This window comes from Phyllobates terribilis, unplaced genomic scaffold, assembly GCF_046119375.1.
Source record: "Phyllobates terribilis strain yellow unplaced genomic scaffold, ASM4611937v1 Scaffold_11__3_contigs__length_659146591, whole genome shotgun sequence".
In the NCBI taxonomy this organism is placed as follows: domain Eukaryota; kingdom Metazoa; phylum Chordata; class Amphibia; order Anura; family Dendrobatidae; genus Phyllobates; species Phyllobates terribilis.
In genome coordinates this window covers 196,101,097-196,116,402 of record NW_027362771.1, presented here as the reverse complement: position 1 = coordinate 196,116,402, position 15,306 = coordinate 196,101,097, and the positions used below count along the sequence as shown (strand labels likewise).

At 39.0% G+C, this 15,306-nt stretch overlaps 1 protein-coding gene across 17 annotated transcripts in view; it reads left to right on the top strand.

Annotated features, from left to right (window-relative positions):
- The window catches only part of FOXP2 (forkhead box P2), a 314,333-nt gene extending 309,174 nt beyond the window's left edge, over positions 1-5,159 (top strand). For all 17 annotated transcript variants that reach the window (XM_073651932.1, XM_073651943.1, XM_073651942.1 and 14 more), the window contains one exon: positions 1,045-5,159. In XM_073651932.1, coding sequence (XP_073508033.1) covers positions 1,045-1,189 — 145 coding nt within the window. In that variant the 3' untranslated portion in view covers positions 1,190-5,159. The remainder of the gene's footprint in view (positions 1-1,044) is intronic.
- Positions 5,160-15,306: the final 10,147 nt, after the last annotated feature.

The following is a 15,306-nucleotide window of genomic DNA, read 5'->3' as shown; positions in this document are numbered from 1 at the left end:
AGTTGAGTTGAGGAATTTCAATTCGATTTTAAAACCATATCATATTCCATGAATTGGAAGGGTTAAAAAAAACGCTTAATATAAAGGAGAAAAATACTCAGTTAAATTTTTAATAGAAGATTCTTTCATTTCTTTGTCAACATCATTACACATAAATTATAAAATATTGCGAAAATCACACTAAAATGATATATAGTTTTAATTCAGTTTTTTTTTTACCCTAAACATAATACTTATAACTAAAAACAATACTAATAATAATACTTATTACTAACAAGCAAAAAATAATAATTTCTGCACCCAGAAATTCTTCATTAATAGAATTTGCTTTTTTCTTTTAAATGCAAACTTTGCAAGAAATAGTCTTTCATGGCAATACTTGGTAAAGGTGTTTCAATAACTATTTTTTCTTAATCATGAAATACTATGTAGATTATAGAATATGATTTTCAAAAAGAGTGTAAAATAAAATCAATATAACTGGTAACATGGCATTTAGGTGAATTGTTCTTTGGAATAGATATGCGTATGTATTGTCAAATACACATAAGGTTTTAAACATTCTCTTCTCGTATGCATACATTACAGATCAAAAGAAAATTAGAATCTTACATCTTTGGCTATAGCACATGTGCCTAAAAAACGTACCTTATGGATGTCATTTAATGATGTTTGAAGAATGTATATCTATATGGATTCTAAATCTTAAGGAAATCCAACATTGTTCATAGTATTTTGTTATTCATACAGTGGAGGTTATTTTTTAACTATATGTATTCTTTGAGGTGTTTATGTTTTATTAATTAACCCTATATGTTACATCTCTATTACCTGGAGGACATGTTAAGGACATGCAAGTCTATTTAATTGACTTTTTTTTCAAGAAATGCTATACATTTTTTATGGAATATATATAAAATAAATGTACAATTTATATTGTCTGTATGCTTTAGAGAATAAACGATGTGATAAAATTCAGCTGAAACTGTATTAAAATAAAAATATTGATATTTATTATATATAACAATCCTTTTCTCATTTCAGACATTCTGTACATGTCAAAGAAGAACCAGTGATTGCTGATGATGACGACTGCCCAATGTCATTGGTAACAACAGCTAACCATAGTCCAGAGTTGGAAGAAGACAGAGAGCTTGAGGAAGAGCCGTTGTCTGAAGATCTGGAATAAAAAAAAGACTTAAAAGACCTCAAATGAAGGGACATAGCACTGACCTTCCCAACCACTCCACAACCATGAATATTTGACAGATTTTTACTGTGACTATTTATTACGCATGGATTACGGAGACAGTCCTAGAGGAACTTGTTAAACCAGCCCTTTGGGATTTAATGCAACAAGGAAACTGCTTGTTGTCTTCTTTTTTAAGACAAAAACTGATTTTCTTGAAAAAAAAACAAAAAAAACAAACAAAATACAAAAAAAACTGTACTTTATATGATGGCTTGCCCATTTAAAATATGGCTCAAAAGGGTTCATGAAATGACTGAATATGAGGATACATGTTCTGTAGAAAGAAAAAGGCCTCATATACTGCCAAAAATAGTGTTAGTTTCATCAATGTGAATCTCAAACATGCAGTAGATATAATGTTAGAAACAAATCCTGGCCAAGTTCAGATTGTTGCTATTGTTTTTAATTTGCACAGGAGTAGGATCAAAAGTTAGTAACACTGCTTGTTTAGCTAAAGTGAAAAGCAAAATCAAACAAGCACATTTATTTTTGTTTTTGTGTTTTTTTTTTTCTTTAGTTTTCTTTTTTTTTATGTTGGTACCACCAACTGTAAATGACATAAATTTGGTATTACAAACCACAGTAATTAGACTGTTGCGACATCCAAAAACCTTTAGGCTTCCAGTCTGTGCTGTTAGTGTTAAGTTGTAAAGTGCAATCCTAAACTAACATTGTATGTGCGAACGCCATAGAAACATTTGCATATCTGCATATATCTTACAACTGTACTATTTACCTCCTTGTGATAAAGCTTTGTCTACCTGAAAACACAGTCAAAGGCTACAGCTGCAAACCAAAGCCAACTCTAACAATGGCCAATAGCTCAACCACAGAAGCAGCCACTTGCTTTGGTCAGTCTTCTGTAACTTTAATTAGTACAAAGGAACCGTTCCACGAACTACCTGCTGTTTTCTGATGACCTCTGGGATCTTTTTATTTAGCCCTACACAAAGAAACAAATATGGAAAGTTCAAAGAGAAATAATGTATTCTTCTTCTGAGGCCAAAAGCCACTCTAAATACTATGAAGATTTTGCTTAAGACAAAGGTGAGAACAGTCTCTCCAGTGGAAGATTGATAGAAAGCAACAAAATGTGGATGACCAACCAACCAAAATATATATGTACTTGACAAATGCAGATTGCATATTGTTATATATAAACATTGTGTTTTATTTTTATTTTACTTCCCATACAGTCAGTTGTTATTATTTTATTTTTTCTTTTTGTGGTGAATACATGTTGTTATAATGTCTTGTACTGTATGGTCTATCTGTTGTGTACTATTTTTATAGTCTTAAGTTATAATAAATAAAAAAAAAAACGTAGGAACCAAACGTAAACGGTCTAGTAAAGCCAAAAAAATAATTTCATATTGATTTAAAGTGAGCTAGGTAAGTTTTACACTGAAATCAAAGATATAGCAATCGTAGACCATGGTATTTATTTTCAGTCAAACCAAAGTTACATAGAATTCTGCCTCTGCTTATACGGGATATTAACACTAACAATACACCCCTTTTAGAAACTTGCACTGACCAACTTGTTGGAATGCTAGTTTTCAAACAGAAAATCCAAACCCAAAAATGTTACAATTATTTGCTATGTTGTAATAACATAGGTGTTTTCTAAAACCTAGAAACTTTACATGTTGCTTTTTATGTGCTGTGCCAAGTCTTGATAATACTTTACCCAAACCGAGGGACCTCATAACCTAATTATGGTTATTGCTTTACAAACAGTTTTTGACAGAAGGTGGCTGCTAGAGCTTAACATATGTACCAGCTCCATATGATGGAGCTGGTTCTTGCAAACTAAGCTCATCATTTATTCTTTGCTGGAGTCAGCGAGAATTACTTAAAGATACACACAGTCATCTATCACGCCAAATAGAAGGACACAACAGCTTTCAAAGGGGTTTTCCCACTTACCCAAAAGGCTTTCTGAAAGCTTCTACCTCTGCACAAAACAAAATTAGAAACAAAAGAAAAACAAGGCAGATAACATTAATTGTCACAGTATCACAGTACCTGCTACTTTCATGGTGTTTGTCTATGGGTCATATCAGCAGAACGCTCAGTTTTGTAGCATCAGATGAACATGTCACATTACTTATGGAAAGAGCGCCCTTGATCATTATGATAAATAGGGAAAGACTAACTATGAAAATGGGGCAATTAGTCTTCATATGTGTGTCCACCTTGGTAGAATACAATTAATGTGATACTTGCACCATCGAGAAAGTGGCCAAAGACGACAATGCTTAAGTATGCATACCTCAGTTACAAAACTTTGAAAGGAAGTCTCAGCCACAGAATGCATATACCTGTAGAGTTTTGCATGGGTTTTGTATAAATACAATTAAAAATAGCTGCTTGCACATATACCAGAAAAACCTCCAAAACTGCAGTTGCTTTGAAATTAGATGTTAGTTTTTTTTGGGGTTTTCTGAGATGCTTGGTCTGTATTTTGATAATTGTGCATATTATGTAAAAATGTTGGTGGACCCATAAATGACCAGACTTTTTTCTAAGAAAAATGTTGCTTTAATGCATTTCATTAATTTTTACTCTTATATCATTGCTTGCTAGTAATAGCAAACCCGCTTTCCCGCTCTGCTTTGCGTAGCTGTTGTAAGGCTTTGAACTAATGTATGTATTTATTGCTTGAACTTCTGTGCATACCTTATAAAGCATAATGTCTGACAATTAAAATGGCTCATGTATTCTTGCTTCTATCATATGATGATGATGGGGATCCATTATGTTTTGTATACAGCTAATTTTACCTGTAGCACAAACATCTGTTTATGTATTGGTGGTATATACCTGTTTATTTATCTTTTTGAGGTAAACTAATTTTGATACTTTTTCATTACTGTGTACTGTGTGTTCATATCTTGAATTCTCTGACGTTAGAAGTCATGGTTGAATTGTAACAGCTGTTATTTGTTCTTGTATTCATGGCTTTCACTGCTGAATAAAATAAAAGGACCAAACCTAGGATTTGAAAGAAAACTGTCTACCTCTAACACCAGGGAGTTATCAGATTTTTATTTTACATATTTCCATTATTTAAAACACAATTGCTTTGGGTGCACTTAATGCCTGTGCAAAGTGTAGACTGCCATTTGAGGTTACACGATTTCATAGAAAAACTTAATACACAGCAAAAAAAAAGTTATATCTGATTCCTAAACCATAAACATTGGCTCATTTTACAAAATGGCCGTCTTTACTATATGTTGGAAATAGGTGCTACCAAGATAGTGAGCATATAGATGAAATTCTATATGGCGGGAATGATGGCATACTTCTTATATTTGAGCATCAATTCAATTTTCTTGTGACTGTTAGAATTATTAGGTAGAATTACTTGTGAATTACTTTCATTTGAAAACCAAGACATTTGGGGAAGCAATCATAATCATTTTACACCCACAGCTCCTTAACTCCATTTCTATATAATCTCAGTCGAGGTAATTGGAAGCACAGGTAGAATATATATCTACTGTACCACTGAAAAATATTTAAAATATGTTGACATTGGTCACATTCACTTGAAGCTGTTGCAAATATATTCACATCCGTACATAAAAAGAAACTTGACATGCTAAAGTATGAAAATTACCATTGTTTTTTTTATTTCTGTTATTTTTTAATAAAACTTGGGTTTCTTGTACTTGTAGTTAATATACTATGTCTTACGCTTTTGGATCGTTGGTATATTTGTTCATATAATTTAGAATCTTTCACCAATGAGATCTGGTTCGATAAAAGGATGTACATTTTTACTATATGTATAAACAATATTTCTGAACTGTTGGATGTAAACATGTATATGAAACCATTTCATTCATTTGCCTACATTTCTGGAATAAAATAAAATATCTAATTCTTTTGACCAAATTATTATTATTAGATTTATATTCCTTACAGTTTAGCTCCCTATATTGTTACTGTATGTCTACAGATTACACCACATGCAATGTATAAAGTATTCAGTCCAAGAGTGTTTGTGTAAAAGATCTTGTAAAGAAGAACAGTGAGTACAGTCAATGACAGTTTAGCCATTATCAGATGTTATGGTTGAGCAGAAAATGAATAACATTGCATCACTTGGATTTTATTGTTGGAATAAATGTCCCGTGTTGAGCTACTGCTGTTATCGAGGTAGCTTTTTTTATCCTTCACTTAAATTATTTTGCATACTATGTCATCTATGAACATAGTTGCCTGGGGCATATTAATCGAAGAAACTGAGCAAGTGATATCGCCAAGTCATACCAACCGCTGAGTGCAAATCTGCTTTCATGCAGAAGAATTACAAGAGTTCCATGTAATGGACATTCATAGTTCTTTCTCTGATCTGTGTACAGGTATATAAATCTATAGCTATATCTATAGATATCTATGTATAGATATATATATATACAAAGATTTCTATGTATAGATATAGATATACACGTTTATATAGATATCTATATATATACAGAACTCTGTATATTTAGGCAACTCACTTAATGAGTTCAAGAGAGGCCTGGATGCCTTTCTTGAGAACAATAAAATTACATTTTATGCTTAGTTAATTAATCCAGGGATTTAATCTGACTGCCAGATTGGTGTCGGGAAGTGAATTTTTCCTAAATGATGTAAATTGGCCTATACCGCATGGTATAGGAATAGCGGAATAGCTGCAGTGCACAAGAAATAGGCTGAACTGGATGGACGCTTGTCTTTTTTCGGCCTTATAAACTATGTAACTATGTAACGAGGCAGGTGTGGAAAAAATGCAAGTGTTAATAATTGAGTTCCTTTGCCTTCAAGACAGCATCAAACTGAAGGACCATAGCAAGGGAAGTTGTTCCAAACATTCAGGAGAAATAACCACAGATCTTCTATGGATGTAGGCTTGTGCAAATCCTTCTCTCTTTTCGTGTAATACTACACAGATTCGACGATGTATAGATTAGGCCTTTGTGGGGCCCAAATCATTACTTCGAGAAATTAATGTTGTTCTTCATACTGAAGATAATCCTTTATGACATTGGCTGTATGTTTGGGATCAATTTCCTGCTGCAAAATAAATATGAGCCAATCAGACATCTCTCTGATAGATAATTATCCATTATGGTATACTATCTGTATTTCTCATTATTAAGGACATCAAGAAATGGGCAACGTTAAGGACCATGGATGAAGTAGTTGGCCAAAGAAACAATGCAGCAAATCAAAGACACATTAAGCTTACTTTTATTAAAAAATGAAAGCTGTCCAGCAATGCCATCAGCTCAGAACTGGCAGCAACCAGTGGAAATCAAATATACCCATCTAAAGTTCACAAAGTCTTGCCAGAAATAGCCTTCATTGAAAAGTTGTGGCCAAAAATTATAATTTTGACATAGAAATAAGGCCAAGTAACTGAACGATGTATGAAAACATAAAAACCAGGGAACAGAAAAATGGCAAAAGGTGCTCTGAATTGATTAATCAAAATGTAAAATATTTGGCTGTAACAGAAGCTAGCGTGTCTGCCAAGAGCGTGAGAACAGAACAATAATGAGTTTCAGCAAGCAACAGTGAAGCATAGTGGAGGTTCCTTGAAAGTTTGGGATTGTATGTCAGTAAATGAAGTTAAAGATTTGGTAAAAATTAATGGTGTTTTCAATTTTGAGAAATACAGAAAGATAGTTATCCACCATGCAATACTGTCAGAGAGGCAAATTATTGGCTACAAGTTTATTCTGCAGCAGTACAATGACCACAAGTATACAGCCAATGTCATTAAGAACACTCTTCAGTGTAAAAAAAGAACAAGGAGTGCTAGAAGTGATGATATGGCAGACACAGAGATCTGCTCTTAATATCATCAAGTCTGTGGGCAATTACATGAAGTAACAGAAGGATAATCACAATCCTACAACTGCTGAAGATCTGTGGTTAATTCACTAAGATGTTTGGAACAACCTCCCTTGCTGAGATCCTTCAAAAACTGTACGCAAGTGTATCTAGAAGAAATTATGCATTTTGAAGGCAAATTGAAGTCATACCAAATATTGATTTATTACAGAATTCCCTTTTGTTTGTTCACTTTGCATTTTGTTAATTAATAAAAATAAACAGTTTTGTTCAGCATATTAGTTAGCAACATAGCAATTTAGGGTGATGCTGCATTTTTGGTGGTCAAAGAGGGGATGATTTAAAAATAAATAAATAAAGCATAAAAAGGGTTAAAGGGAATCTGTCACCACATTTGAGCGATTTAACCTATTAATATGGCATGCAGGTTATAGAATACTGAAGTCCTACCTGTATGTCTCATGGATGATGCCTTTTTGTGAAAAAAATCAGCTTTTTTCTCTTTATGTAAATGAGTTCCTTCAGGCTATGGGGCAAATGCTGCCTTCTTGCTTCTTTATCCTATCTTTCTCCTCCCATATTGTCACTCTGTCCCTGTGATGTCAGGTGCATGGCCAGAAATCCTGCGCCCACGCATTCCGACTGCCGTCGCTCCTTTTCAGTATTCTGCCCTTCTATGGGCATTGGCTTTGTGCAGCTTCTGCGCAGGCGAGTCACTGGTAGTGGACATACTTTGATGAGGTAACACAATTTGTGATTAGGGACAAATGTGGAATCAATGATGTCATCCCTTAAATATTTCTCATGGAAAAAACACTCACCACAATGTAATAGGAGATGGAGGAAAAAAAAGTAACTTACATATGTTTATTGCCACTCTGTGTCTCTTGGGGACACTCCAGTTCCAAGGTAGAGGAAATGAAGGAGGAATTGAAGGAGGAAGAGAAGAAGGTGGTTGTGTAGAGGGATATATAGTGGCTTGCGAAAGTATTCACCCTCTTGGCTTTTTACCTATTTTGTTACATTACAACCTGTGTTTAAATATTTTTGTAATCAGATTTGTGTGATACATCAGCACTAAATAGTCTAAATTGGTGAAGTGAGAAAATATAGGCATAAATTAAATTTAAGGGCACAAATAACTAAACATTAGCATGTGCATTTGTATTCAACCCTTTTGCGATGAAGCCCCTAAAAATTTCTGGTGCAAGCAATTACCTTCATAAGTCACATGCTTAGTGAAAGGAAGTCCACCTGTGTGCAATCTAATTGTCACATGGTCTGTCAGTATATACCCACTTTTTCTGAAAGGCCATACAGGCTGCAACACCATTAATCAAAAGGCGCCACTAACCAAACAACACCATGAAAACTAAGGAGACCTTCAAACAAGTCAGGGACAAAGTTGTTGATGAATCAGGGTTGGGTTATAAAAATATATCTTAATCTCTGATGATCCCCCTGGAGCACCATCAAATCCATTATCATCAAATGGAACGAACATAGTACCACAACAAACCTGTCAAAAGAAGGCCACCCACCAAAACTCTCAGCCCGGGCAAGGAGGGCATTAATCAGAGAGGCAGTACAGACACCAAAGGTAACCCTGAAGGAGCTGCAGAGTTCCCAAGCAGAAACTGGAGTATCTGTCCATGTGACCAGAATACTCTGTACACTCCATAGAGCTGGCTTTTATGGAAGTGTGGACAGAAAAAATGCCTTTACTTACACACAAAAATTGTAAGGCTCGTTTTGAGTTTGCAAACAGACATGTGGGAAATGCATGTGGTCAGATGAGACAAAATATAACTTTTTGGCCACCAAGATAAATGCTATGTCTGCACCAAACTAACACAGCTCATCACCCAAAAACACCATCCCCACAGTGAAATATGGTAGTGGTAGCATCATGCATGTTTTTTGTCAGTAGGGACAGGGAAAATGGTCTGAGTCGAGGGGAAGATGGATGGTACGAAATACATGGATTCTTGAGCAAAACCTGTTTCAGTCTGTCAGTGATGTGAGACTGATACGGGGGTTCACCATCCAACAAGACAATGACCCAAAGCATACTACTAAAGCAACATCAAAAGCATAAAGTGGGAAGGCACCTCCAGTTAAAACAATCTTCAAACTTTATTTCATATCAAAAAGGAGAATAAAAAATTCCACATGTTGGTGGTAAAAACACTCTGACGCCTTTATAGTGCTTACTATGACTAAGGGCGCGCTCAGCGCCAGAAACGCATCAGAGTGTTTTTACCACCAACATGTGGAAATTTGTATTCTCCTTTTTGGTATGAAATAAAGTTTAAAGATTGTTTTAACTGGAGGTGCCTTCCCACTTTATGCTTTTGATGGATTTCTCTGCGGGTCAGCAGTAGAGATGAGCGGTGTTCGACTAGAACTGTTCGCCAATCTCAAATTCGAGCTGTTTTGGGCGGTGTTCGAGTTGTTCGACGAACCCGAACGATTTGCAAAAAATTCGGCTGTTCGAGGTTATGTTCGATAACTGTTCGTGCACCAAAAGCGTGTCCTGCATGTCTGGCGCTATTTAGAGCACCAATCATGCAGGGATTGTCTGCCACTCACTGTAATGCCACAGCCATGGTGGTTGTGGCATTACAGTGATTGCCCAAATCGATGGGAACAATGCCAACAGTGAAACATGAAAAGCCGGCAATTCAGCAGCGGCATACACCTGTACCCGACAATTTAGAACCGAAAGAATAGAGCTTCACACATAGATTAGATAGATATAAACATGTCAGCCACATATATACGAAGTACAGTGAAAGTGCTGCTTACTCTACTTGTCATTTAGCGTAAAGGATTTATCAAAAAAAATATTAGTGTTTTCGTGCACCGTCTCTTTAAAAAAGCCGGCCGGCAATTCAGCAACGGTACCCGACAATTTATAACAGACAGAATAGAGCTTCACACATAGATTAGATAGATAGAAACATGTCAGCCACATATATACGAAGTACAGTGACAGTGTTGCTTACTGTACTTGTCATTTAGCGTAAAGGATTTATCAAAAAAAATAATAGTGTTTTCATGCACCGTCTCTTTAAAAAAGCCGGCCGGCAATTCAGCAGCGGTACCCGACAATTTATAACAGACAGAATAGAGCTTCACACATAGATTAGATAGATAGAAACATGTCAGCCACATATATACGAAGTACAGTGACAGTGTTGCTTACTGTACTTGTCATTTAGCGTAAAGGATTTATCAAAAAAAATAATAGTGTTTTCATGCACCGTCTCTTTAAAAAAGCCGGCCGGCAATTCAGCAGCGGTACCCGACAATTTAGAACAGACAGAATAGAGCTTCACACATAGATTAGATAGATAGAAACATGTCAGTCACATATATATGAAGTACAGTGATAGTGTTGGTTACTGTACTTGTCATTTAGTATTAAAATAAAGGATTTATTATTAAAAAAATTGGCGTGGGGTTCCCCTTAATTTTAGGCTCTAGCGGAGGTTAAGCAGACGGCTGGGGCAGATGTTTGAAGCCTGGGAAGGGGGTAATACCCACGGAGCTTCCCAGGCTACTAATATCAGCCCCCAGCTGAATACATAGCCTTTACTAGCTATTAAAATGGGGGACCCCCCCAAAAAAATGACGTGGGGTCCCCCCTAATTTAATAGCTAGCAAAGGCTAGGCAGACAGCTGGGGGCTGATATTAATAGCCCAGGAAGGGAGCCATGAATATTGGCCCCCTCCCAGGCTAGAAACACCAGCCGTCAGCCGCCCCAGAAATGGCACATTCATAGGATGCGCCAATTCTGGCACTTAGCCTCGCTCTTCCACGCTGCCCTGGTGCGGTGGCAGGGGGTAATAGGGTTGGGGTTGATGTCAGCTTATAATGCCAGCTGACATCAAGCCCAGGTTAGTAATGGAGAGGCGTTTATAAGACACCCCCATTACTAACCCCATAGTCAAAGTTAAAAAAAACACAAACACCCAGAATAAAGTCCTTTAATTGAAATAAAGACACAATCCTTTATTGTTCTAAATTAAACCATACTTACCGTCACGCCCATTCCAGCTGATGCCAACGATCTCCTGCAATAAAAGAAAAATAATAAAGCAACCTCATCCTTACCTTTCCATGGTTCCCACGACAGCTTCAGCTCTGCTACATCGAGATGACAGGCTGGACCGCAGCAGAACGCTGCCATCCAGCCTCTCATCCCGCAGACACTGAGAAGCGCAGGCTTGCTTGCGCTGCTCAGCGTCTCTCTGTGACGACATCCAGATGAGCCGAGTTCATGTCCAATGAACTCGGCTCACCTCATGCACGTCACTGACAGCGTGGGAAAATTCTCACGCTGAAGCGGTGAGTGCAGGAGAATTCTCCCACGCTGTCAGTGACGTGCATAAGGTGAGCTCATGTCCAATGAACTCAGCTCACCTCCTGCACGTCACTGACAGCGTGGGAGAATTCTCCTGCACTCAGCGCTTCAGTGTGAGAATTCTCCCACGCTGAAGCGCTGAGTGCAGGAGAATTTTCCCACGCTGTCAGTGACGTGCATGAGGTGAGCCGAGTTCATTGGACATTAACTCGGCTCATCTGGATGCCCTCACAGAGAGACACTGTGGAGCGCAAGCAAGCCTGCGCTTCTCAGTGTCTGCGGGATGACAGGCTGGATGGCAGCGTTCTGCTGCGGTCCAGCCTGTCATCTCGATGTAGCAGAGCTGAAGCTGTCATGGGAACCATGGAAAGGTAAGGATGATGTTGCTTTATTATTTTTCTTTTATTTCAGGAGATCGTTGGCTTCAGCTGGAATGGGCGTGATGGTAAGTATGGTTTAATTTAGAACAATAAAGAATTGTGTGTTTATTTCAATTAAAGGACTTTTTTCTGGGTGTTGTGTTTTTTTTAAATACTTTACTAGAAATTCATGGTGGTCATGTCTAATATTGGCGTGACCCCATGAATTTCGGGCTTAGGGCCAGCTGATAATGCCAAGCTGGCCCTAACCCCTTTATTACCCAGTGAGCCACCGCATCAGGGCCCTGGATGAGTTGGGTACAGCGCCAGAAGATGGCGCTTCTATGAACGCGCCATTTTCCGGGGTGGCTGCGGACTGCAATTTGCAGCGGGGGTGGCCCAGAAAGCTTGGGCCTCCCTGCGCTGCGGATTCCAGCCCCCAGCTGCCTAGTTGTACCTGGCTGGACACAAAAACAGGGCGAAGCCCCACGTCAATTTTCTTTAAATTATTTCATGAAATAATTAAGAAAAAAAGGGCTTCCCTATATTGTTGTTTCCGGCCAGGTACAAATAGGCAGCTGGTGGTTGGGGGCAGCCCGTTCCTGCCTGCTGTACCTGGCTGGACACAAATATAGTGCGAAGCCCCACGTCAATTTTTTTTAAATTATTTCATGAATTTCCTGAAATAATTTAAAAAAATTGAAGTGGGGCTTCGCACTATATTTGTGTCCAGCCAGGTACAGCAGGCAGGAACGGGCTGCCCCCATCCACCAGCTGCCTATTTGTACCTGGCCGGACACAACAATATAGGGAAGCCCTTTTTTTCTTAATTATTTCATGAATTTCATGAAATAATTAAAAAAAATTGAAGTGGGGCTTCGCACTATATTTGTGTCCAGCCAGGTACAGCAGGCAGGAACGGGCTGCCCCCATCCACCAGCTGCCTATTTGTACCTGGCCGGACACAACAATATAGGGAAGCCCTTTTTTTCTTAATTATTTCATGAATTTCATGAAATAATTAAAAAAAATTGAAGTGGGGCTTCGCACTATATTTGTGTTCAGCCAGGTACAGCAGGCAGGAACGGGCTGCCCCCAACCACCAGCTGCCTATTTGTACCTGGCCGGACACAACAATATAGGGAAGGCCTTTTTTTCTTAATTATTTCATGAATTTCATGAAATAATTAAAAAAAAAGTACGTGGGGCTTCGCCCTATTTTTGTGTCCAGCCAGGTACAACTAGGCAGCTGGGGGCTGGAATCTGCAGCGCAGGGAGGCCCAAGCTTTCTGGGCCCCCCCCCGCTACAAATTGCAGTCCGCAGCCACCCCAGAAAATGGCGCGTTCATAGAAGCGCCATCTTCTGGCGCTGTACCCAACTCATCCAGGGCCCTGGTGCGGTGGCTCACTGGGTAATAAAGGGGTTAGGGCCAGCTTGGTATTATCAGCTGGCCCCAAGCCCAAAATTCATGGGGTCACGCCAGTATTAGACATGACCGCCATGAATTTCTAGTAAAGTATTTAAAAAAAACACAACACCCAGAATAAAGTCCTTTAATTGAAATAAAGACACAATTCTTTATTGTTCTAAATTAAACCATACTTACCATCACACCCATTCCAGCTGAAGCCAACGATCTCCTGCAATAAAAGAAAAATAATAAACCAACCTCATCCTTACCTTTCCTTGGTTCCCACGACAGCTTCAGCTCTGCTACATCGAGATGACTGGCTGGACCGCAGCAGAACGCTGCCATCCAGTCTGTCATCCCGCAGACACTGAGAAGCGCAGGCATGCTTGCGCTCCTCACTGTCTCGCTGTGACGGCATCCAGATGAGCCGAGGTCATGTCCAATGAACTCGGCTCACCTCATGCACGTCACTGACAGCGTGGGAAAATTCTCACGCTGAAGTGCTGAGTGCAGGAGAATTCTCCCACGCTGTCAGTGATGTGCATGAGGTGAGCTCATGTCCAATGAACTCAGCTCACCTCCTGCACGTCACTGACAGCGTGGGAAAATTCTCCTGCAATCAGCGCTTCAGCGTGAGAATTTTCCCACGCTGTCAGTGACGTGCATGAGGTGAGCCGAGTTCATTGGACATGAACTCGGCTCATCTGGATGTCGTCACAGAGAGACGCTGAGCAGCGCAAGCAAGCCTGCGCTTCTCAGTGTCTGCGGGATGACAGGTTGGATGGCAGCGTTCTGCTGCGGTCCAGCCTGTCATCTCGATGTAGCAGAGCTGAAGCTGTCGTGGGAACCATGGAAAGGTAAGGATGAGGTTGCTTTATTATTTTTCTTTTATTGCAGGAGATCGTTGGCTTCAGCTGGAATGGGCGTGATGGTAAGTATGGTTTAATTTAGAACAATAAAGGATTGTGTCTTTATTTCAATTAAAGGACTTTATTCTGGGTGTTTGTGTTTTTTTTAACTTTGACTATGGGGTTAGTAATGGGGGTGTCTTATAGACGCCTCTCCATTACTAACCTGGGCTTGATGTCAGCTGGCATTATAAGCTGACATCAACCCCAACCCTATTACCCCCTGCCACCGCACCAGGGCAGCGTGGAAGAGCGAGGCTAAGTGCCAGAATTGGCGCATCCTATGAATGCGCCATTTCTGGGGCGGCTGACGGCTGGTGTTTCTAGCCTGGGAGGGGGCCAATATTCATGGCTCCCTTCCTGGGCTATTAATATCAGCTCCCAGCTGTCTGCCTAGCCTTTGCTAGCTATTAAATTAGGGGGGACCCCACGTCATTTTTTTTGGGGGGTCCCCCATTTTAATAGCTAGTAAAGGCTATGTATTCAGCTGGGGGCTGATTTTAGTAGCCTGGGAAGCTCCGTGGGTATTACCCCCTTCCCAGGCTTCAAACATCTGCCCCAGCCGTCTGCTTAACCTCCGCTAGAGCCTAAAATTAAGGGGAACCCCACGCCAATTTTTTTAATAATAAATCCTTTATTTTAATACTAAATGACAAGTACAGTAACCAACACTATCACTGTACTTCATATATATGTGACTGACATGTTTCTATCTATCTAATCTATGTGTGATGCTCTATCTTTCTGTTCTAAATTGTCGGGTACCGCTGCTGAATTGCCGGCCGGCTTTTTTAAAGAGACAGTGCATGAAAACACTATTATTTTTTTAAATAAATCCTTTACACTAAATGACAAGTACAGTAAGCAACACTATCACTGTGCTTCTTATATGTGTGACTGACATGTTTCTATCTATCTAATCTATGTGTGATACTCTATTCCTTCTTGTCTAAATTGTCGGGTACCGGTGTATGCCGCTGCTGAATTTGCCGGCCGGCTTTTTTAAAGAGAGTGTCTTCTGAGCAGTTTGTCAGCTTTTGTACACCTTTGCAGGTGTTTTCTATGTGTTTCTATGTGTTTTTGTTTGCCTGCCATTGGTTTTATCGGTGTTCGACGGTGTTCTAAGGTGTTCGACGAACAGTTCGACGA